This window comes from Equus caballus, chromosome 1 (genome assembly GCF_041296265.1).
Source record: "Equus caballus isolate H_3958 breed thoroughbred chromosome 1, TB-T2T, whole genome shotgun sequence".
NCBI lineage: Eukaryota > Metazoa > Chordata > Mammalia > Perissodactyla > Equidae > Equus > Equus caballus.
In genome coordinates, this window is record NC_091684.1 from 91,967,899 (window position 1) to 91,991,380 (window position 23,482).

The following is a 23,482-nucleotide window of genomic DNA, read 5'->3' on the forward strand; positions in this document are numbered from 1 at the left end:
GAGACACGGAGAAACAGAGAAACGGCGACACGGAGAGGATCCAAGACACGGACCTAGACAGACACCCACCCTGACCCAGAGAGGCTCTGCCCAAGAGCTCGCTTCCCCCCCAGGAGGGCGGTGGTGCTGGAGCTGGGCCCGGGCCAGGAGGCAGGGGCCCCGGGGCTGGCGATCACCCCTGGGGCCCTAGGCCGCGCAGACAGGCTCTCAGGAGTCCCGGGCTCCCGGCATCGCTGCCCCGCCATCGCCCAGGAACCACAGACAGGCACCGGAGCTCGCTGGCGCGCTCTGTCTGCGCTTGCGTGTGCGTGTGCGTGTGCGTGTGCGTGTTGTGCGAGTGGGTGTGTAGGCGTGTGTGTGTGTGTGTGTGTGTGTGCGCGCGCGCGCGCGCCTGTGTGTCTGTGTGCCTGTGTGTGTGCGCGTCCGGGTTTGCGTGTTCCTTTCTCTCCGCTTCTTCACTCTGGCTCTTTTCCTCTTTCTGCCGGGCACCCCCGACCTTACTGAGGTGATAGAAGGAGCAGGCAGAAAAGTCAGGGCCCAGAGAACTTGGCACGAGAAAGCAGCTCCATCTACCAGACATGTAGAAGCCCCTCCCCGACGACCGACCGCAGCGTCCCCGTTCTGCTCAAGTGCCGCTGGGGACGTTGCCCGGGATCTCCCGCCCGCTAGGTCACCGACGAAGGCGCCTCCGTTTTCCCAAGAGCGCGCTCGCGCCCAGGACGGAGGGAGGAGCAGCACGGTGTGACGACGGGGAGGAAGAGTCGCGTCCGAAGGCCCGTCGGTGCCTGCCGACGTCCCGGCTCTCCCTGTCTCGAGACCTCTGGGCTTCAGGGTTCTGTGCCGCAAGGCTTTCCCGCCGCACCCCCCGGGACCCAGGGCGCGCTGTGTGCGCTGCCCGTCTCCAGCGTTTGGGCCCTGTGGGCCTTCTTGCGTCCCACTGGAAAGGGGACCCTGGGACGGAGAGAAGACGGGCAGGGGGCGGGCTTCGGCAAAGAGAGCGACGGCCATCCACAGACGTCCGACGAGGCCCTCCGGGGCGCCAAGCTCTCCATTTTCCACGGCACGTGTCCTCGTCAGGTTCTGCCACCTCTCGCCGGCATGCGTAGGCACACCGCTGGTCTTGCGGCCCCAGAGGCGAGGAGGCGAACGCCCCGGAGGCCGAGATTGGCACCCGCGTTCTCGGCTGCTGGGTGGCCAGCACCTAGGAGAGTGTCTGGCCGGAAGCAGCCAGGCGATCGATCCCTGGGTGCTGGATGAGCCTCGGCGGCAAGAAGTAGGCTCGTGGGGAAGGACGGCGGCCGAGGCCCGGGCCCCCACCGAGGCCGCGCTCCGTGCTGAGCGGTCCGCTCCGTGTTTCCCGCTTGCGTTCTCACCAGCACTCGCCCCCGCAAGGAGGCACGAACTCCAGGACCCCCTCGCACCAGATGAGGAAAGCGCAGCTCAGGGAGGGCACGTCACTCGCGGGAGACGGCGGCCCTTGGGTTTCAGCTCAGGACTTCGGTCTCCCGAGCCTGCGTTTCGGGGCAAGGCTCCGGTCCCGCGCTCCGGGAAACTGACAGGGACGCAGTCCCGCTTCTCCCCGCAGAAGGTGCTCCTCGGAGATCAGATCCGGGGACCCGTCAGAACCACCCCGGGCACGAGCTGGCAGGGAGCGACGCGCACCGCCCCTCCCCCCCCATCCCGCAGCCCGCAGCCCGCAGCCCGCAGCCCGCAGCCCGCAGCCCGAGGAAGCGAGGAGCAGGCGATAGAGGCGCTGGGTTGGCAGGAGGGGAAACGGGGCCGGCAGGAGAAGCGAACCGCGGAGAGACTCCCTCCCAGGACGACGATGGCTGAACGGGGAGAGGAGGGAGCTTTGGGTCCTCTCTCGTCCTGCTTTGACCGGGATGTCCCCATTTTTCCACAGCGAGCGAGTATGGCTCTTGGATTCGGTGGGGAAGACGTGGTTTATCTGGAGGACTTTTCCCTTCGGGGGTTCAAAGTCCGTTCTCTGAGGCAAGGCTCCCTCTCTGCCTCCCTGTCCTTCCCATTCGCCTCCCCGGAAGCCAGCTCTCCTCCCGGTTTCCTGGATCCCTTGGCCACGGTCCTCTGTTGCAAACACAGGCAGGTGCAAAGAAGATGCGAAAGGCTGCCCGAGCCACGCGAACGGAAAGCTGAAGCCAGGGAGCCAGGAAGGGCTGGCTGCTGAGGGAGGACGTGTCCTGTCAGGAGGCTTTTCAACTCCCTCTGACAGATGCGGCCTGGAGGGGCGGGGCCCGGCCGGGGCCCTGGGGTGGTAGGGGTCGGGTGTGAGGGGGTGGGTGGGGAGGCGGGGGGAGGCGGGAAGAGAGGGAGGCCCCCGAGTGAGGGGACACCAAAAGCCTCAGCCATCAAGACTCCTCATCTTTGCATCCAGCGTTCTCAAACTCAAAACGAACGCAAGCTCATCCACCAGGAGCAACGTAGCAGCGTTTCCAAGCGAGGCAGGACCGCCCGAAGGCGAAAGCAGAATGGGATCCCAGTCAGGTGGAGCTTGAAACTCAGACCCACCCACCCCCCTACCCCCCCACCACCTCCCCCCCTCCCCCCCACCCCGGGAAGGGGGCTTCTGGAAGGAAAAGCGAGACAAACTGACAGGGACAAACTTAGGTCGGGAAAGGAGTGTTGATTGTGAATGAGCCTCTCAAGGACAAGCGAGCGGGTACCAGGTTTTAGAAGATGACCTGCAGCGGCACAGACGCCAGCAAAGGCAGAAGCCATCCCGTCTTGGGTGAGGTGCCCGAGACGCGCCTCTCTAACCCAGTCCGCCCTGTCCTTGGAGAAGCGGGCGGTGTCTGGAAAAGCCTGACCAGGTGTCTTTCCTCGGTGGGCGGGGCTGGTCGCTTTGGGACCCGTTTGGGCCTCCCGGCACCGCCGTGGAATCCGTTCCACCTGACAGGACGACTCTACCCGGCGGCTGGGGCGGCGGGGGCGGAGCGCCGAGGGAAGGGCTGGGGTGTCACCGGAGCGGGAGCCGAGCGGGTGGGAAGAGGCCGAGGCCAGAGGGAGCCGGCGGGCGGCGTGTGCGGCGTCGGGGTCCCGGTCCCGGTCCCGGTCCCGGTCCCGCCGGGCTGGCCCCGATTGGCCCTGGGTTCGGGTGGGGCCGCGAGCTGGAAGGGTTGGGCTGTGGCGGGGAGGGGTTGGGCCCTGCCCATGGGCGGCGCCGGCGGGCCCGCGGTGCGGAGGGTGGCGGGGGGGGGTGGGGGAGGGCTGGCTGGAGGGGTGGGGGGCGTCCGCGGAGGACGGAGGCCGGAGGCGGCAAAAGGCGAGGGAGGCAAAAGCCTACAGCACCCGGTATTCCCAGGCGGTCTCCCATCCAAGTACTAACCAGGCCCGACCCTGCTTAGCTTCCGAGATCAGACGAGATCGGGCGCGTTCAGGGTGGTATGGCCGTAGACGCTGGCGCCTGCCGCCGGCGCCCCTAAGAAGCCGCGCCGCGTCGCCCGGCCCGCGGCTCGCGCGCGCGCCCAGGCCTCTGTGACGCGCACCCGCCGCCGCCGGCGCCCCCTGCGCCCGCGCTCGGCCTGCCGCCTTCCTCCCGCTGCTGCCTCCCGCCGCGGCCGCCTCGGGCGCGGCCAGCGGGCCAGCCAAACCCTGCGCTGCCCCGCCCTGCTGCCCTCCCAGGGCGCGGAGGCCTGGAGCAGCCCGGGGTGCGAGGAGGCGGGGCGGGGCGGGCGGCGGTGGGAAACGAGGGGTGGTGGGGGCGGGGATGGGGGCGGGGCGCCTGGCTGGGCGCTCTCCCCTCGCGGCCCGGGAACACTCCAGGCCGCCCTGGCCGCTCGGATCCGGCGATGGGTCGCAGGAGATGCGGCTGCTGGGAGGTGGGGGGCGCGGGGCACTTGGCCCGAGGCGTCGGGGCGTCGGGCCGCCGGGCCCGTGCTCCTCTGAGTCCCCTCCGGCCCGAGGGGCCTCCCAGCGGGAGCCCTGACCTCTGCGGCGCCGGCCGGGCCCCGACTTGCCCAAACCCAGGCGGAGCCACCGGCGCGACCAGAGGGCGTCAGCGGAAGCCCGCCGCGCTGCCCCTGAGGGCGCGGGGAGGCGGGGCGGCCACCCTTCCCCCCGCCAGCGCCGCCCAGGAGACCGGCACCCCGCCCCCAACCCGCCCCTCGCGGGGACCCTGGACAGCTCCTGCTGGCGCCAGCCCAGAGACCCAGAGACAGAGACAGAGACAGAGACACGGAGAAACAGAGAAACGGCGACACGGAGAGGATCCAAGACACGGACCTAGACAGACACCCACCCTGACCCAGAGAGGCTCTGCCCAAGAGCTCGCTTCCCCCCCAGGAGGGCGGTGGTGCTGGAGCTGGGCCCGGGCCAGGAGGCAGGGGCCCCGGGGCTGGCGATCACCCCTGGGGCCCTAGGCCGCGCAGACAGGCTCTCAGGAGTCCCGGGCTCCCGGCATCGCTGCCCCGCCATCGCCCAGGAACCACAGACAGGCACCGGAGCTCGCTGGCGCGCTCTGTCTGCGCTTGCGTGTGCATGTGCGTGTTGTGCGAGTGGGTGTGTAGGCGTGTGTGTGTGTGTGTGTGTGTGTGCGCGCACGCGCGCGCGCGCGCCTGTGTGTCTGTGTGCCTGTGTGTGTGTGCGTCCGGGTTTGTGTGTTCCTTTCTCTCCGCTTCTTCACTCTGGCTCTTTTCCTCTTTCTGCCGGGCACCCCCGACCTTACTGAGGTGATAGAAGGAGCAGGCAGAAAAGTCAGGGCCCAGAGAACTTGGCACGAGAAAGCAGCTCCATCTACCAGACATGTAGAAGCCCCTCCCCGACGACCGACCGCAGCGTCCCCGTTCTGCTCAAGTGCCGCTGGGGACGTTGCCCGGGATCTCCCGCCCGCTAGGTCACCGACGAAGGCGCCTCCGTTTTCCCAAGAGCGCGCTCGCGCCCAGGACGGAGGGAGGAGCAGCACGGTGTGACGACGGGGAGGAAGAGTCGCGTCCGAAGGCCCGTCGGTGCCTGCCGACGTCCCGGCTCTCCCTGTCTCGAGACCTCTCGGCTTCAGGGTCGTGTGCCGCAGGGCTTTCCCCACCGGACCCCGTTGTATCGCTGGCCTGATGCTGTTCTTCCCATGTGCAGTGTTTGGGCCCTGGGGCCCTCCCTCAGTCCCACTGGGAAGGTCACCTTGTGACAGAGATTTGATGGGGAGGGGGACACCTCTGGCAGTGATAGCTGTCCTGTACCATGGGGCCATGGAAGTCCTTTGTTACCCTTGCCTTCTCCCCTCACATTTCACAGAAGACCTCTGGCTTTCTGGTAGGTTTAGTAGCGGGACCTAAGACTAGGCAGTCTCACACCCATCTCCTGATAGCCTCATGCCCCCTGCCTTTTTGCTGGACTCAGCAGTGGGTTTCAGTATATCGTACTGCTTGTGGTCATGTTGCCCAGCGTTGGGAGCATCTCCTCGTCGTCACATCGGTGTGTCAGCGCCCAGTGCTGGCGCTTCTCTTTGTACCCTTTCTACCCAGGAGCCTGCCAACCAGAGATTTGTCTGCTTCCACCGCCAAGGCCTGGCTCAGAGTCGCTGAAACCCACACGGAGCCACAAGTGTCCCCAGAGGGTTCCTCATGACATTGGAGTTGACATTTATTTCTGGAATATCATCCCAAAAGAATAGGCAATAAAAGAAAAATAATTATGCTAGACTTGATCACGTTTCAAAACTTTTATTTTGTGGACAAACTTTGAGCATTAAATAACGCTGTGAACATAGTGAAGAGACAACCCATGAAATGACAGAAAATTTTTACGCATCATATATATGATAAGGGATTAATATCCAGATGACATGAAGAACAGCTACAATTTAACACGAAAAAAATTAACCACACTATTCAAAAGTGTGGAAAGGGCTTAAATAGAAATTTCTCCCAGTAGGATTATCAGATCACCAATAAGTAGGTGAAAAGAGGCTTAACATTAGTAAGCACTAGGGAAATGCAAGTCAAAACCGCAGTTAGATACCCCTCATACCCCTTAAAATGGCTATTATCAAAACCACATAAAATAACAATGTTGGTTAGGATCTGGAGAATTCAGAACACTTGTGCATTGCTGGTGGAAATGTAAAATGTTACAGCCACTGTGGAAAATAGTACGGCAATTTCTCAAAAAATTAAACATCCAATTGTCATATGATCCCGCCATTCTACTTATGGGTACACACCAAAAAATAAAAATAAAAGCAGTGACTTAAACATATACTTTACAGCAACATTTATTTTACACCAATGTTCATGGCAGCATTATTCACTATAGGCAAAAGTTGGAAATAACCCAAGGCTTCATCAGTGGATAAATGGATAAACAAAATGTGCTACATACAATGGAATATTATTCAGCCTTAAAAAGAAATCAAATTAGAAATCATATAATACGGATGAAACATGTACAACTTTATGCCAAGTGAAATAAACCAGACAGAAAAGGACAAATATTGTATGATTCACATATACAAGCTACCTAGAGTAGTCAAATTCATGATGACAAAAAATAAATTGGTGGCTGCAGATAGCAGGGAATGGAGAATTAATGTTTCATGGGCACAGAGTTTCAGTTTGGGAAGATGAGAAAGTTCTGGAGATGGAAAGTGTGACAGTAGCAAAACATTATGATGTACTTAATGCTGCTGAACTGTACGCCTAAAAATCACTTAAATGGGAGTGAATTTTATGTTATACACATTTACCACAATAAAAAACACTTTTCTAAAATACAATTACTAGAAAACTGAATGAAATAAAGAAAAAAGATACATTTATTTTATGTATTTCTACCACAATAATTAAAAGAACCTATATCCAGAAAAACTACCTTTCAAAGATGAAGATGAAATAATGACATTCCCAGATGACTATAATTGAGAGAATTCTTTGCCAGCAGGCCAACCTTAAAAGAAACACTAAAGAAACTCTTCAGCATGAAGCAAGTAACATCAGAGAATAATCTGAACCCACTCATAAAAACAAAGAGGACCAGTAAGTGTAATAATACAGGTAATTATAAAAGACAGTACACTTCATGACAATTGTATGTTTTCTTCTTTTCTTCTCTTAACTGATTTAAATGGCAATTGCATATATATATATATATATATATATATATATAATTGTATTTGATGGACTTATATACAAATGCAATGTATTTTACACTAACAGCACAAAGGATGTTGGCAGGAGAAAACCTATATTGGAGCAAAGAAACGACACCAGATGCAATTCAAATCTACAAAGGAAGTGAAGAAAGCCAGAAATAATAAATAAGAAGGTTAACATAACAAATTCTATAAATATATACATACTCTTCTTTCTTCTCTCAACTTCTTTAAAAGATATAAAACTGGGGCCAGCCAGTGGCTAGTGGTTAAGTTCACATGTTCTGCTTTGGTGGCCGGGAGTTCACTGCTAGGGATCCAGGGCGCAGACCTACATATGCCATATCAAGCCATGCTGTGGCAGGAGTCCCACACATGAATCCGACAAAGATGGGCACAGATGTTAGCTCAGGGCTAGTCTTCGACACACACAAAAAAGAAAAAATGAAAGTAATGATTATAACAATATATTGTCAGGTTTATAATACATATATTGCAAAGGCATAATATATATAACAGAAATAAGACAAAAGAGGGAAAGGGAATAGGCCTATGTGGGAGTAATTTTCTATATCACCCTAGAATTAAATTTGCATAAATCTGAAGTAGATTCTAATAGGTGAAACTTATATTATAAACCCTACAGCAATCACTAGGAAAATAACTCATAATATAGCAAAAAATCATTAACAGAATTAAAATGTTATATTAGAAAACATTCACTTAACGGAAAAGAAAACAGTGTAGGAGAAACAGGAAAAAAAAAAAAAAGACATAAGACTTATAGAAAATAAGGAGTAAAATGGCAGCCATAAATCCAATCCAGTGATGGTGCTGGGGAATTCAAAAATATGTGGAACTTAAACAATACATTCCTAAATAACCAATAGGTCAAAGAAGAAATCACAAGGGAAATCAGAAAATGCCTTGAGATGAAAATGATACATCATACCAAAACTTATGAGATGCAGCCAAAGCACTACATAGAGGGAATTTTAGAGCTGTAAACACTAATATTAAAAACGAAGAAAAATCTCAAATAAATAAACTAAACTTCACCTCAAGGCACTATCAAAAGAAGAGAAAGCTAACTTAAAACAACAGAAGGAAGGAAATAAGAGCAAAGTGGACAAGAATGAAACAGAGGATGAAAATTGATAGGGAAAATCAATTAAACCAAAAGTTGGTCTTTGAAAAGATGAACACAACTGAGAAACTTCAGCTAAAATAATGAGAGCGAGATTGATCATTGAGGTGTTGGGGGAGAGACGAGACGCAGGTGTCTAAAATCAGGAAGGAAAGAGGGACATCAGCACTGTTCTGACAAAAATAAGAATGATTATAAGGAAATTCCATGAACAACTGCATGCCAACGAATTACATAACTTAGAGAAATGAACAAATTCCTGGAAAAACCCAAGCCGCCAAAACTGACTTAAGAAGCAACAGACAATCTGAATAGACCTATAACAAGTGAAAAGATTGAATCAAGAATCAAAAAACTACCGACAAAGAAAAGCCCAACCCAGAAGCCTTCACCACTGGCTACTACCAAACATTCAAGGAAGTATTAATGCCAATTCTTAACAAACTTTCCCAAAAAGTAGAAGTGAGGGAACATTTCACAACCCATTTTATGAGGCTGGTTTTACCCTGAAACCAAACCAGAAAAAGACATAATAAGAAAACTAAAGGTCAATATCTCTTAGGAATACAGTCACAAATAGTCTCAGAAAAAATACTGACACTGAACAGAGCAAGTTTAAAAACAACAGTGGTATACACCACGACCAAATAGGCTTTGGAAGGACAGCTTCACTGAAAATCAGTAAAGTAACATTCCATATTAATCGAATACGGGAGAAAAAATGATGTCTCAATTGATGTCAGAAACAAAGCATTTAAGAAACTCCAAACACATTATCATGGTAAAAACACTAAGAAAACAACAGGAATAAAAGGAACTTTCTCAATTTGGTAAAGGGCACCTATGAAAATACCACAGCTAACATTAAACTTAATTATGAAAGGCTAGATGCTTACCCCTTAAATCAGAAACAAGAAAGGATGCCTGCTTTCATCACTTCCATTCAACCTTGTACTGGAGGTTTTGGCAAAGGCAATTGGGCAAGAAAAAGAAAGCAAAGGCATCTAGACAGATGAATAAGAAGTAAAACTATCTCTAGTCTCAGTGACATAGTCTTGCATAAAAGGAATACATGCACACATACACACAAACCCGCACACACACTCACATGCAAAGTAATTAGAATTATCCAATGAGTTTGGCAACTTTGTAGGTTATAAAATTAAAATACATAGATCAAATGTTTTTCTATACACTAGCAATGAGCGAACTGAAAATTAAATCAAAACGATTCCATTTACAGTAGCATCAAAAAGAATAAAATACCTAGAAATAAACATAACCAGGGAGGTGAAAGACATGTACTCTGAAAACTATGAGATAATGATGAAAGAAATTAAAGACACAAAAAAATGGAAAGATACTCCATATCCTTGGATTGGAAGATTTCATATTGTGAAAATGTCCATACAGCCCAAAATGATCTACAGAGCCAATGCAGTCCCTATCAACGTTCCAACAGTATTTTTCACAGACATAGAAAAGCAATCCTCAAATTTGTATGGAACCATGAATAGCCTAAACGATCTTGAGAAAGAAGAACAAAGGTGGAGGCATCACACCTCCTGATGTCAAACTACATGACAAAGCTGTAGTAATCAAAACAGTAGGTACTGGCATAAAAATAGACACATAGACCAATGGAACAGAATAGAGAGTCCAAAAATAAACCCACATATATACAGTCAAATACTCTATGACAAGGGTGCCAAGCATACACAATGGGGAAAGAAAAGTCTCTTCAGTAAATGATGTTGGGCTAACTGATATCCACAGCAAGAGAATGAAAGTGGGCCCTTATCCTACACCATTTACAAAATCAACTCAAAATGGATTAAAGACTTAAACACAAGACCTGAAACCGTAAAACTCCTAGAAGAAAACAGAGGGTAAAAGCTCCTTGATATTGGTCTTGGTGATGCTTTTTGGATATGACAGCAAAGCACAAGCAACAGAAGCAAAATTAAACAAGTGGGACTCATCAAACTAAAAAGCTTCTGCACAGCAAAGGAAACAATCAACAAAATGAAAAGGCAACCTACCGAATGGAAGAAAATATTTGCCGACAATATCTCCAATAAGGGTTTAATACCCAAAATACATAAGCAACTCATACAACTGAACAGCAAAAAAACCACAACTCAATTAAAGAAAGGGCAAAGATTCTGAACAGTCGTTTCCCAAAGAAGACATACAAATGGCCAACAAGGCCATGAAAAAGTGCTCAACATCACTAATCATCAGGGATGAAACTCAAAACCACAATGAGATACCTCATGCTTCTTAGGATGCTTCTTATGCAACAAACAAGAGATAAGTGTTGGCCAGGGTGTGGAGAAAAGGAAGCCTTTGGGTACAGCTGATGGGAATGTATATTGGTGCAGCCATTATGGAACACACTATGGAGTTTCCTCAAACATTAAAAATCGAACTACCATATGATCCAGCAATCCCACTTCTAGGTATGTGTCCAATGGAATTGAAATCACTATCTCAGAAAGATATCTGCACCCTCGTGTTCACTGCAGCATTATTTACAAAAGCCCAGATATGGAAACAACCTAAGTGTCCATCAAGTGATGGATGGGTAAGGAAAACATGGTATATATATATACACAGTGGAATATTATTCAACCTTATAAAAGGAATCCTGCTATTTGTGACAACACGGATGGACCTTGAGGGCATTATGCTAAGTGAAATAAGTCAGACAGAGAAAGACAAATACTGTGTGATCTCACTTATATGTGGAATCCAAAAGAAAAAACAAAAGCAAAAACAGAATGTATGGATATAACAAACAGATTGGTAGTCACGAGATGCTGCATGTGGTGGGGGAGTTGGAGAATTGTGTGAAGGCAGTCAAAAGCTACAAACTGACAATTATAAAATAAATAAGTCCTGGAGATGTAAATTATAGTGTGGTGACTATTAAAGACAAGGAAAGAAATAAAATGCCTGTGTAGATAGGTAGTTAGGTAGATAGATATCAAATGGACTACTATTCAACTTTTAAAAAGTTGGAAATCTGGCCATTTTAACAATGTAGGTAGATCTTGAGAGGATTTTGCTAAGTAAAATAAGGCAGAGAAAGACAATTACTATATGTTCTCATTTACTAGTGGAATTTAAAAACATTGAACTCATAGAAACAGAGAGTGGATCGGTGGTTGCCAGGGGCTGAGGGGAGGGGTAAATGGGTAGATGTTGGTCAAAGGGTATCAACTTTCCGTTATAAGATGAGTAAGTTCTGAGTATCTAAGGGACAGCATTGCGACTATGGCTAATAATATACTGTATTGCATACTTGAAAGTTGCTATAAGAGTAGTTTTAATGTTCCTACCATGACAACAAAATGGTAACGATGTGAGGTGAAGGATGTGTTAACTACACTTATTGTGGAATACTTTTTGTCATATACATGTGTATCATATCATCCCTTTTTTCACCTTAAACTTACATAATGTTGTATGTCAATTATATCTCAATAAACCTGAGGGGAAAAGACAATATCCTACTTCATAAAATGTTTTGGAAATTATTTTATTAACTCTTTTCATACCTTTTGGAAGAGTGGAAGATTTGTGTTGTTTCTCTCTTAAATGAAACACTGAGATGTACCACACAAAAGCATCACAGCCACTATGGACCCCATGTCACTAAAGTGATACAGGGATAGAAATTAAGAGTATAGAGAACATATTTGGCAGAAAGATGCAAAGTTGGAGACATGAAGAAGGTGGCTAGAGTGTTGAGAGTAGTGTTGTAGAGTGGGAGAGCAGTGGATGGATGATCCAAAAGCCGAGATTCTGAAGTTCTGAGAGCTGTCTTACACCTACAACCTTCTCCTCCTTCACTATCCATGAGGACCAGGCCTACTGTGACTCTGGTTTCAGGGTTTCTATGAATGAGATGCCACTCGTAAAATAAGACCCCCTCAATGACTGAGGTTAAGTGGATTTCCATTCTTTTCCAAACAGAGTCAAACTAAGATGAATGTGAGAAGAAAGCAGAACGGAGCCCACCCAGCTCCTCTGTTTTTCCTTGGATGTATCTTCCCCTATCAGCAGACCTGATGTACAAAGGGGAGGCACACTGCCAGAAGAAGCCAGACTTCTGAGGATACAGCACTTGCTTACCCTGGCAGTGTGCCTCTCATCAGCCTGAGCACGGGCTCCCCCACGGTGCCTGCACTGGTGCCTTTCCTTCCCTGCCTTGTGGATGGCCTGACCTCCACATAAGGAAGAAGAGGCAGATAGCTACCTCTGCCGAAATTGAGCATTCCAGTCCCTTTAGGAGGTTGAGGAATTTCAGTTTGTCTCCTCTGTTTCCTGAGAATTCTTCTCAGGAGTTTTGCCTCCAAGCAGTGACAAGATCTGGCGAAGAAGACTGAATCTGATGGTGTTATAATTCTAGGAAACATCTCCCTAACACCTGCACAAACAGGTCTGATCACCCTGAGATCCCCACATTTATATGTGTGGAAAGAGATCAATCTGGTTTACCGAGTCTTAGGAATCTCAGAAACTGACTTCATGTCACACCTCTATATAACGCTAATTGGTGAGGTGATGTCTCAAGCCCAGCCAAAAGGATCGCATTTCCTAAAGGAGATTATATAAATTAGTTTTCTCTCTCCACTGCACATCTTTCATCTTCTCATCTAAGAAGGATCCCTTCCCATAACAGTAAAACACTGTATCACATAATAAGCTGTGAGGGTGTCATCAGGAGAGGCATGAACTTATGTGAACTTCACCCCCATTTCAAAGGAGTTTGTTGTTGCAAATTTTATTGGGGGGTCTTCAATACTTTGTGTCAAATCTTGACCTTGCAAAACGTCACATTCACCATTTCATGCTGGAAAGGTCTTGAGATGAAGGTGCTTAGGAATTTTGGTACTAAGGACACCACTTAAAACCACACGTGTTCTCCCCAAAACCTTGAGCCTCCACACATCAAAGGTGAGACAAACCCAGGAAATCCCACCAGGAAAGTAATAAAAGTGAAGGTGCAGAATCTTACAACATAGCTTCTTTTGAGATTTACAGATGGCTTTTTCCACCTCTTCCTATCCCATCCACAGTATTCCTCTTAATCATTCTATAGTGGGAGCTTCATTAAAAAAGAAACTATTTCTTTTTCCCTTGCTTGAATAAAAAACAAAATAAGAAATTCAGATCTCATAAATTATCTTATACCTCATCTTTCCCTCCTGGTCCCAGGTTGGAAGATACTTACACTAATATGCTTTCCCTCACATGGTGGATGGTATTGGGTATGATATTAACGAGCCCTCTGGATCAGAACTCATGTGTTCTGGGTCCCCATTGGGATTGTTGGCTTCTTTTTATGGAAATTTCATGAAGAGTTAGTTTGGTTCTCAACGTATTATCAGTTTTACAGCAACTCCACCGTCAGACTGGTGTTCGGGCTGCTGACACTGCTTCTCCCCATCCCAATCCCCATTTCCTGTTCAACTTAGCATCCGCTAGTCTCTCTCACAATATCACCCACAATATCATGGGTGATAGGATTGACCTTTCATTAGGCCCTACTTAGTCTTCTTACTAAGGCATATAATACAAGACATCGAAACTTTTCGATGAACAGATCATATTAATCAGGTACATTTTAAACCAAAATATGCTTATTATATAAATTCTGAATATTAGTGTAGCCTAATTTTTGAAAAGTGGCACAGGGACAGAGTGGTAAGCATAACAATATGCTGCAGAGGGAAAGTCACAAGCTGATGTTTGCTTTTTGTCTCCGTTGTTAGATAATCAGAAACACAACTTTAAGAGCTATCTCTTTCATTAACAAGCTAATAAATCCTCAAAGCACAAGGAATACTGAAAAATTTCACAAACGAAATCTCAAGGTGTCATTGAAAAGCACAAAGAAATACTGGGTATTGGAGAGCTGTGAAGGCACTATCCAGAAAAGAGAAATATAGACAAAGGAAGCTTTGAAATATTTCTTGGTGCCAGGTCAGCACCCCTTAGGCTAGATGCATGATATAGTTAGTTCACCCCATCTGAGCTTCCCCTTTGTAAGCCTTTCACCAAATACATGCCAGTCCTCTCTCCTCCCAGTCTTGGCATTGGGACTTGCTCAGGTGGCACAGGTATTTCTGCACCATGAAGCTGGCACTGAATAAAATTAAAAGAATCCTATGCAAATGGGCCTTTATCTGGGCAGTAGTCTTTATGGTCTCACTTTGCTCCAGTTTCTGTAATTCATCTCCCATGTTTTCCCTAACTTCCAACTGAGAATATGACCATTCAGTCCAGGTTTGGCATGGATTGAAAGCAGAGTGTGTGGATGGACAGATGTTACAGAAATGATTTTGTCTATTTGTAGGACCGTGGGAGCCACATGAATATTTGGGAAATTTTATAACATTTGCCTTGACTTTGCGCGATCATTACTGGTGAGGAAATATTGAGGCAGAACAGATCTCCATTCAGCTACCACATATCCAAGGTTGCCCGAAAATATATTTTGGGAATTTCGTCTCCTTCCTTGGCTTTCAACGAGAAGCCAGAGGCCGTAGAAACATGGATCATTCCTGCCGCTCAGCCCAGCTGACGTACCCAGGAGGACAAGCAGCCTTCCAAGCCAGTGGTTGCTAGGGTAACAGCTTCTCCACCCTGGTGCCCACTTCTCTTCCTTCCTCTTCTGCAAGAAGATCCTAGTAGGAATCTGGAGAGCTACTTCCGAGGTTTTTTTAAAAATAGAGGGACGGGCCAGGTTAGAGACGTCACAGAAACCACCTAATTATTCCCTATCCTTCCCTGAAGAGGGGGAAATGCATGCTTCTCTTTTTCAGGGAGATTGGGAATGGAAACAAAGATATTCTTCAGACAAAAATATTCAATGAAAAGAATCATAATGTTGGCGGAGGCATGAAGAATGTTTGAGAGAGGAAGATGGATTTCCTCATCTCATTCCTCAAAAACCAGTGTCTTGCCCAAAAGGTGAGAACAGCCATGGTGTAATCCAGCTCTTTCTCACAATGAAATCTGTTCTCTTAACCTCTATGCTCTGGCCTCAGTGCACACATCACATGTAGAAACTTTTGGTCTGGCTTTTCCCTCGAATCAGTAGCAACATTCAAATTGGGATTTTAGAAACACTTGGGAAATTAAGTCGCATAATTTCTTTGAAAAATCTTGGCAGAGGACAGCCTGGACATGTGGGAGCCAATTTCCACCACAGACAATCGAAAGATAAATATAAGGGTTGTGTCAGTAACTCTTGTTCTCAACAGTGACCAATTAACTGCCCCCAGGGTTCCAACCCTGCCTTTACTTTGTGCCCATCCCCTCAGCTCTTAATGAGGTTTGGGAGCCTGCCCTCTCTGCTCACTGGCTGGGCACATCCTGCTTGGTAACCACACACAGTCTTGTGGGAAGACTACCACAGAAGCCTGAGACCTGCATGTTGGGAGCTGCTCGACAGTGATTCAGTAGAGCAAGGATGCTTCTCCACATGGGAAGGTGAGGGTATGATGGAGGAGCATAGTGCAATAGAGCGTATCTTGGAGCAGATGCGCCCATGACAGTGGAGAACTCCAGCAGAAGGAGCCTTTTCTCAGCAGATCGAGGGCTGCACTCAGGAGAAGCTGCCTGCTCCTGTGAGCAGGTAGAGTAGGTGGGCAGCAACGTTGCATGTGAGGTGGGCATTTACCCACTGTGGGATGCAGAGCCAGACCTTTCATCAAAACCCTGAGTAGTCCTGGAGTCAAGTTCTTGTCCAGAATCGGGGCCAGTGAAATGTGGTTGTTTAATTCTGCCTCCTATTTTGTGGGGATTCAGTGGTTAAGACTGCCATGTAGCCTTGTTGTGGTATGAAACATTCTGGGCTTTAAAACAGGGCTTTGCAGCCAGGGACACTGGGAATATGGGGTCCATATTCACCCCACTGTGGGAAAACAGGCTGTGACAAATGAGTTTCCTTTTACTCCCCTTTCCCCTGAGTCCACAGGAAGCTCTTGATTTCCTGGAAGAGAACAGTTACAAGAGGAGGAAGTCATGCCCCAGTGAGTTGACTTGTGCATGTTCCTGGCTTCAGGGAATGGGGTAGCTCCGTGGGCCCACTGCTGTCAACTGGAGCAGAGGCAGAGGCCCCTTCAGGCTGCCCTCTTGGCATTGTCACACAGAGGTGAGGACTCTGGTTGCATGAGCAGCACTTTGGAGAACTTGGTTCATGGCAGGTTAGTGAGAGAGACACATTTCACACTGCAGACCTTCAGCTTGGTGTTGAGATAAGAGAGCCCAACATGGTGAAGTGATTTTTTGAGTGAACTGAAGGGAGAAGGAGAGCGTTCATTGGGCTTTGATGTAAGAGTGAGTGCATGGGGGCCATCTTCCCAGAATATCCTTCCTAAGAGAGCTAATCTGTGACTCCTGTCACTCCCCATCCCTCTTACACGCCAGCATGGAGCTCAGGAAAGTGGAGTAAGTCCTGGATTGACAACTTATACGCTGTTATTGAGCTCCCCAATGTCTCTGGTCTCCAGCCTCTTCTACAAAATGATTGTGCTAAAGCTAATCAACTCTAGGGCCTGTGTCATTCTGTAGGTCAGTAATTCATCAATGATATTAACTTAAGGATACAAAAAGTAAGGTAAATAAAGCTAACCTTTCATTTAAAGTTGAGAGATCAGCAACAAAATCTTTGTTCCTATTTTAAAATATTTTGTCACATCATTTAGAAACAGCAGGGGCTTGCAATTTGGCCAGATGTAGCAAAAGTCCCAGCCTTGTGACCTTACCTTTCTATGCCTCAATTTCTGCTTCAGTAGAAGAGGGGGTAGGGGCAACCAAACCCTCATGATTATTGTGGGGAGGAAAGAAATACTGAATTTCAGTGAGCAGCACAGGACCAAGTTGAGTAAAGTTCTCAACTAATGATGATGATGACGATGATGATGATGTTGATGATGACCTGGACCAGAGAATTTGTTGCATGTTTTAAAAAGAATATTCAAAGAGAATATTGCCTATATTACTGTTATGTTTATTTACAAATTGATAATATTGAAAAACAAATGAAAGTTTTATAACTAAGAAAATTTTAGTACCACTGTCTAGTGATCAAGCTAGATACAGGAGCATCTTAATGATCATAATATTCCAATTAGACTTTGAGGAACACATAGGAAACATTGGCATCCCATGCCAAGTGAGTTACTTGCTTTATCTTACTTATTTCGCGCAAGACCATGAACAGGTAGATCTTATTACCTTCATTGTACGGAGGGAGAAAGTGAAGTTTAGAAAGGTTAACTACCTTTCGAAAGATGACCTGTCTCAGGGGTTAGAGATTAGTATTGAACTGAGGTGCTTCCGAGTCAAGAAACAATTCGCTGGACCACTTTGCTACTTGCCTAGCCACATTCTCAGGTAGTCAAATAACTTGATCTTCTGTTCGCCTAAAACTTCAGAGCCAGCTGTGATCTCTTTACTGTAGGTTAAGACCAGCAGGTGATGCCGCAAAGGAAAGAGATGACCACAGAAATGGGGAATGGGACAATGGTCCAAGAATTCACCTTGGAGGGGTTTCCTGCTGTCCAGCACGTGGGAAAGGTCCTCTTCATGGTGCACCTGCTGGCGTACCTGGCTTCCCTCACAGGCAATGTGGTCGTAGTCACCATCACCTGTGCGGACTCCCGGCTCCAGACACCTATGTACTTTTTCCTCAGCATCTTCTCATTCACTGAGTGTTGTGTCACAAGTTCTGTTATTCCTAAGTTGCTGGTCATCTTTCTTTTAGGCCCGCAAACGATTTCCTTTCCTGCCTGTTTCATACAAGCTTTTGTCTTCTTATTTCTGGGAGCAGCAGGTTTCCTCCTCATGGCAGTGATGTCTGTGGATCGGTACGTGGCCATTTGCAAGCCTCTGCATTACCCGACCATCATGAACCTGAGGACTAGCCTCCTCCTGGTCACTGCCTGCATTGCTTTGGGATTGACCCTCATCACTGGTCTGGTGGTGAAGGTTTCCCAGTTATCCTTCTGTAGTCCCCATGTCATCCCTCACTTCTTCTGTGATCTTGGCCCCCTGATCCATCTCTCCTGTTCTGACACCACATCTGTTGAAACCTTGACTTTTGTCCTCGCTTTGTGTATCCTTTTGACATCCCTCATCATAACCATCATTGCGTACAGCAACATAGTAGTCACCATCATCTGCCTCCCATCAGCCAAGGAGCGACGGAAGGCTTTCTCCACCTGCTCCTCTCACCTCATTGTCCTCTCTCTGATGTATGGCAGCTGTGTCTTTATATATGTGAAACCAAAGCAAACAAATAGGCTGGAATCTAACAGGGGAGCTGCCCTTGTGACCACAGTGGTGACTCCGCTCCTGAACCCTGTCATCTACACTCTGCGGAACAAGCAGGTCCACCAGGCTCTGAGAGAGATGATGTGCAGAATCAAAATATCAAAATAAAATAAAGTCACAGGACCTTGGAGTGGAAGTCTTCAGAGAACCACGTATGTTTATTCCAGCCAATGCAGCTCTCCACAGTGTTCCCAGTGTTTGTTTGCACATTCTTAGAAAAATGGAAATCTGCATTTGCAAGGCGAAATCATACCTCTCCCTAAATATTCCATATGTTGACAACAATTTATTTTAATTGCAAAATGCTTTGCTGAATTTATATGCTCCCCTCTGATTTAAAGAATGTGTCGAAATTTTTAAAACTTAGTAATTTATACTCTTTTATTTTACTTCTCTCTAGCCATACATGTGGTTCAAGAGGACAAATAACTATTTAATAAAAAACATTTAATTAATTTAAATAATGGAAGACTGTTTATTAGGTTGTGGTTATGAAGGAACCAATGGAAATAGTAACAATGCTCAGGTCCACATCCCCTCCTCACCTAGCACAAGGAAATAATAGTCATAGCACCCTTCACCTGGAATATAAATGGTTTGCATCAGATGGGCTCCTAATTGCTGTTTTTGGCCCTTGTTGTAGCTACACATTTATGCATCATTCCCCCTGCGGGAGAGAAATAGAAATGTTTCCATATTGGACCATTCTCTAAGGAGAGGTAAAACCTAAAGCATCCCACAGCTGACCAATACTCCTATTTTTCTAAATTATTTATTCTAGCTCCAGCCCCTCAGATGCATGGTGCATATTTATAATTGCTTCTTATCCTAAAGCTGTTACTACTGCATGTGTGTCTATTAGGGGAAGGAACCATGAATCTCTGGAAGAAATCATACAGATATGGAAAGAGTATGATTTCTTTCAAAGACTCAAGGTGATGGAATCTAAGTTATTTGCTTATCTACTTCATATTACTGATCATAACAATTTAAGCGACTCAAACACTTTTTCCTGGTGGACCTGTGTTGTCAACTACAAGGTTATCTTCTAATTGATAGTGTAATCTATTCTAACCCCAAATTTCCATTATCTCAATCCTTAGCCTTTGTGCATTTTGACCTCCTATTTCCAGGGTAGAAATGTGTCTTTGCTGCTTCAGAGGAATGCCTCTAAAAAGATTAACTCAATGTTTCTTGTGTTTGTTTCTTAACCCAAACTCTGAGTTAATTAATCACAAATACATTTTATGAAATATGTTCCACACCATGATTGGATCATTCTTGGCCTTGCAAGTCCTATTACAAAGTTTAGATTTCATCTTATTGACAGTGAAGAATTATCAACAACGTCTAGAAAATCACAGATGTGTTATGATTAGCTATGTATTATTGTACATAGATGTGGACATTTTATCAAAAAGATTGGAAAAGCCAAGAGCAGAGTAAGAAAGTAGATAAAGAGACTGTTACGATGGTTTAGGGAAGTGGCAGTGGGAATGGAACTCAAAGGGACCAATAGCAGACGCTGAACCATTTTTTTTTTTTAAAGATTTTTTATTATTTCCTTTTTCTCTCCAAAGCCCCCCGGTACATAGTTGTATATTCTTCGTTGTGGGTTCTTCTAGTTGCGGCATGTGGGACGCTGCCTCAGCGTGGTCTGATGAGCAGTGCCATGTCCGCGCCCAGGATTCGAACCAACGAAACACTGGGATGCCTGCAGCAGAGCGCGCGAACTTAACCACTCAGCCACGGGGCCAGCCCCAGACGCTGAGCCATTTTGCCTTGGACAAGCCCTGGGTTCTAAGTCTGGTGCTGCCTTCAACTAACTGACCAACTTCCCAAAACACTTAAATCACCTTATCCATAAAATGTGGAGATTGAGGCAGATAAGCCCTAGGATCCTCTTGAAAATGGCTCATGGGTGTAAGATCATGATGCTGCAGAACATGGAAATAATGGGCTACCTGGAGAGTTGAACTATGGAGGGTGAGCCTCTTCAAGGTTTTAATCAAGACTTGAGAATAATTGATTACACATAAGCCAATCATGTGAACTCTATATTAATTTAAGATACACTGTGATTGAAGCGTGAGCTTGACAAATAGAATAATGAAGACCACAAATTCATAACTGAATCTATGAATCCAGGCTGGACATGGCCAGCCACAGATGGTACCCAGGGAAAGACAAACCCTGATGTGGAGATAAATGCACTAGATTCTACTAGTGTAAAACATTTTATTGAGAAAAATCCCCTGAGCTAGATCTACGTTGAAGACACTTCCAATCATAACTTTTTAAAGTACTTTATAGAAGTATGATTGGCATACAAAAACTTGTAGATATTTAATGTATAAGACTTGGTATGTTTGGAGGTAAGTACACATCCAAGAATCTATCATTACTATCAATGCCATAAACCTGTCTATCACCTCGAAAAGTTTCTTGCCGCCCCTTTGCTGTCTTTTTCCTTATGTGGTAAGAGCACTCCAGATAAGCTCTACCCTCCTAGAAAATTTTTAAGCAGCTGGACAGCGGCCGGGGTGGGGTGGGGACAGCCGAGGGCATAAGCGGGTTGGGGTGGGGACCAGAGCTGTGTGGAGGGACCCTGGTTGGGGGCGGTTGCAAAACAGGAGGGAACCACAAGCAGGAGGCGAAAGCCTACAGCACCGGGTATTCCCCGGTGGTCTCCCATCCAAGTACTAGCCAGGCCCCACCTGCTTAACTTCCGATTGGACGAGAACAGGCGCATTCAGGGTGGTAGCGCAGTAGACGTTAGCCACTAAAGAAGCCCCGTGGTGTCTCCTTGCCCCGGGTTATGGAGAGCCCCAGGCCTGTGTGACGCGCCCCAGCCACCGGTGCCCCTTGCGCCTGCGCTCCGCCGCCTGCCGCCTGCCTGCTACAGCCTCCCGCCCCCACCGCGACCAGCCAGCCGCCAAACCCTGGGGTGCGCTGCCCCGCTGCGCACCCAGAGCTCAGGAGTCCTAGGGCACGAGGGCACGGGGAGAGGGGTGGTAACTGGACAGGGAGCAAGTATAGGGGCTCTCCAGGCTCTCTGCCTGCTGGATCCGGTGATCGATCGTAGGTGATTGGGCTGCGCGGGGGCACGTGGCCCGAGGCGTCGTGCCAGAAGGTCTTTGGGAACCCGGCTCCTGCTCCTCAGAGTCCTCTTCTGCCAGAGGAGCCTCCCAACAGTTGCCCTGGCCCCGCCGCTCTGGCCCGGCCCCAACTTGCCCAAACCCACCTGGAGCCACCAGTGCGACCAGAGGGCCTCTCATGACATTGGATTTGACATCAATTTCTGGAGTATCAAACCAAAAGCAGAGGCAATGAAAGAAAATAGTTAAACAAGACGATCAAAATGCAAAGCTTTTTTTTATGCACAAAACATTCTGCATTAAAGAACACTGTCCACATAGTGAAGAGACAACCCATGCAATGAGAGAAAATGTTTGCAGATCATGTATATAAGGGATTAATATCGAGATTATATGGACTCCTACAATTTAACAAGAAAAAATTTAACCACAGTAGTCAAAACTGTGGAAAGGGATTAAATCAAATTTCTCCCGGTAAGATATACAAATGGCCAATAAGTAGGTGAAAAGATACTTCACATTAGCAAGCGCTATGGAAATGCAAATCAAAATTGCAATGAGATACACTCAGACTCCTTAGGATGGCTATTATGAAAACGACATAAAATAACAGTGTTGGTGGGGAGCTGGAGAAATCAGAACACTTCTGCGCTGCTGGTGGAAAGGTAAAATGTTGCAGCCACTGTGGAAAACAGTATAGCGGTTTCTCAAATAATTTAACACTGAATGCCATATGATCCAGCCTTTTTCCTTATGGGTATACACCAGAAGAAAATTAAAATCAGGGGCTTAAACAGATATTTTACACCAACATTGGTTTTACACCAATGTTCATAGCAGCATTATTCACAATAGCCAAAAGTTGGAAACAACCCTAGTGTTCATCAGTGGATAAACGGATAAACAAAATGTGGTACATATAATGGAATATTGGTCAGCCTTAAAAAGGAATGAAATGAGAAATGATACAATATGGATGAAACATGTTGAACATTATGCTAAGTGAAATAAGCCAGACAGAAATGGACAATTATTGTATGATTCATGTATATGAGCTACCTAGAGTAGTCATATTCATAAAGATAAAAAATGCATTGGTGGCTGCAGATAGCAGGGAATGGAGAGTTAATGTTTCATGGGTACAGAGTTTCAGTTTGGGAAGATGAGAAAGTTCTGGAGATGGGCAGTGGTGACAGTAGCAAAACATTATGATGTACTTAATGCTGCTGAACTGTATGCCTAAAAGTCACTAAAATGGAAGTGAATTTTATGTTATATACATTTTACCACAATAAAAAGCACTTTTCTAAAATGCAATTACTAGAAAACTGAATGAAGTAAAGAAAAATGATACATTTATTTTATGTATTTTTACCACAATAGCAAAAAGAGCCTTATATCCAGCAAAACTACCTTTCAAAGATGAAGGTGATATAAAGAATTCCCAGATTACTACAACTGAGAGAATTCTTTGCCAGCAGGCCAACCTTAAAAGAAACACTAAAGAAAATGCTTCAGCATGAAGCAAGTTACATCAGAGAATAATTTGAACCCACTCAGAAAAACAAAGAGGACCAGTAAATGTAATTATATAGATAATTATGAAAGACAGTACACTTAAGGACAATTGTACATTTTTCTCTTTTCTTCTCTTAACTGATTTAAAAGGCAATTGCATTGTCTGTATGTATATACATATAAAATTGTATTTGATAGACTTACGTACAAATGTAGCATATTTTACAATAACAGCACAAAGGATGTTGGCAGGAGAAAAACTGTAAA

General features: G+C 46.7%; 1 protein-coding gene, 1 non-coding gene and 1 pseudogene across 2 annotated transcripts; 1 reads left to right on the forward strand and 2 right to left on the reverse strand.

Moving 5' to 3' along the window:
* Window positions 1–3,294: 3,294 nt before the first annotated feature.
* Window positions 3,295–3,413, reverse strand: LOC111769789 (5S ribosomal RNA). The gene has a single exon (XR_002802613.1). It is a non-coding gene; the product is annotated as a 5S ribosomal RNA (ribosomal RNA).
* A 14,361-nt stretch (window positions 3,414–17,774) lies between these two features.
* On the forward strand, window positions 17,775–18,707 carry LOC100061806 (olfactory receptor 6S1-like). The gene has a single exon (XM_001493617.4). The coding sequence runs from the start codon at window positions 17,775–17,777 to the stop codon at window positions 18,705–18,707; it is 933 nt and encodes a 310-aa protein (XP_001493667.4).
* A 2,550-nt stretch (window positions 18,708–21,257) lies between these two features.
* LOC111769817 (5S ribosomal RNA) lies at window positions 21,258–21,373 on the reverse strand (annotated as a pseudogene).
* Between the last annotated feature and the right edge of the window lie 2,109 nt (window positions 21,374–23,482).

Bases quoted from the DNA above. Each gene is read 5' to 3' on its own strand.
- LOC100061806 (XM_001493617.4), top strand. From the start codon at position 17,775: ATGGGGAATGGGACAATGGTCCAAGAATTCACCTTGGAGGGGTTTCCT.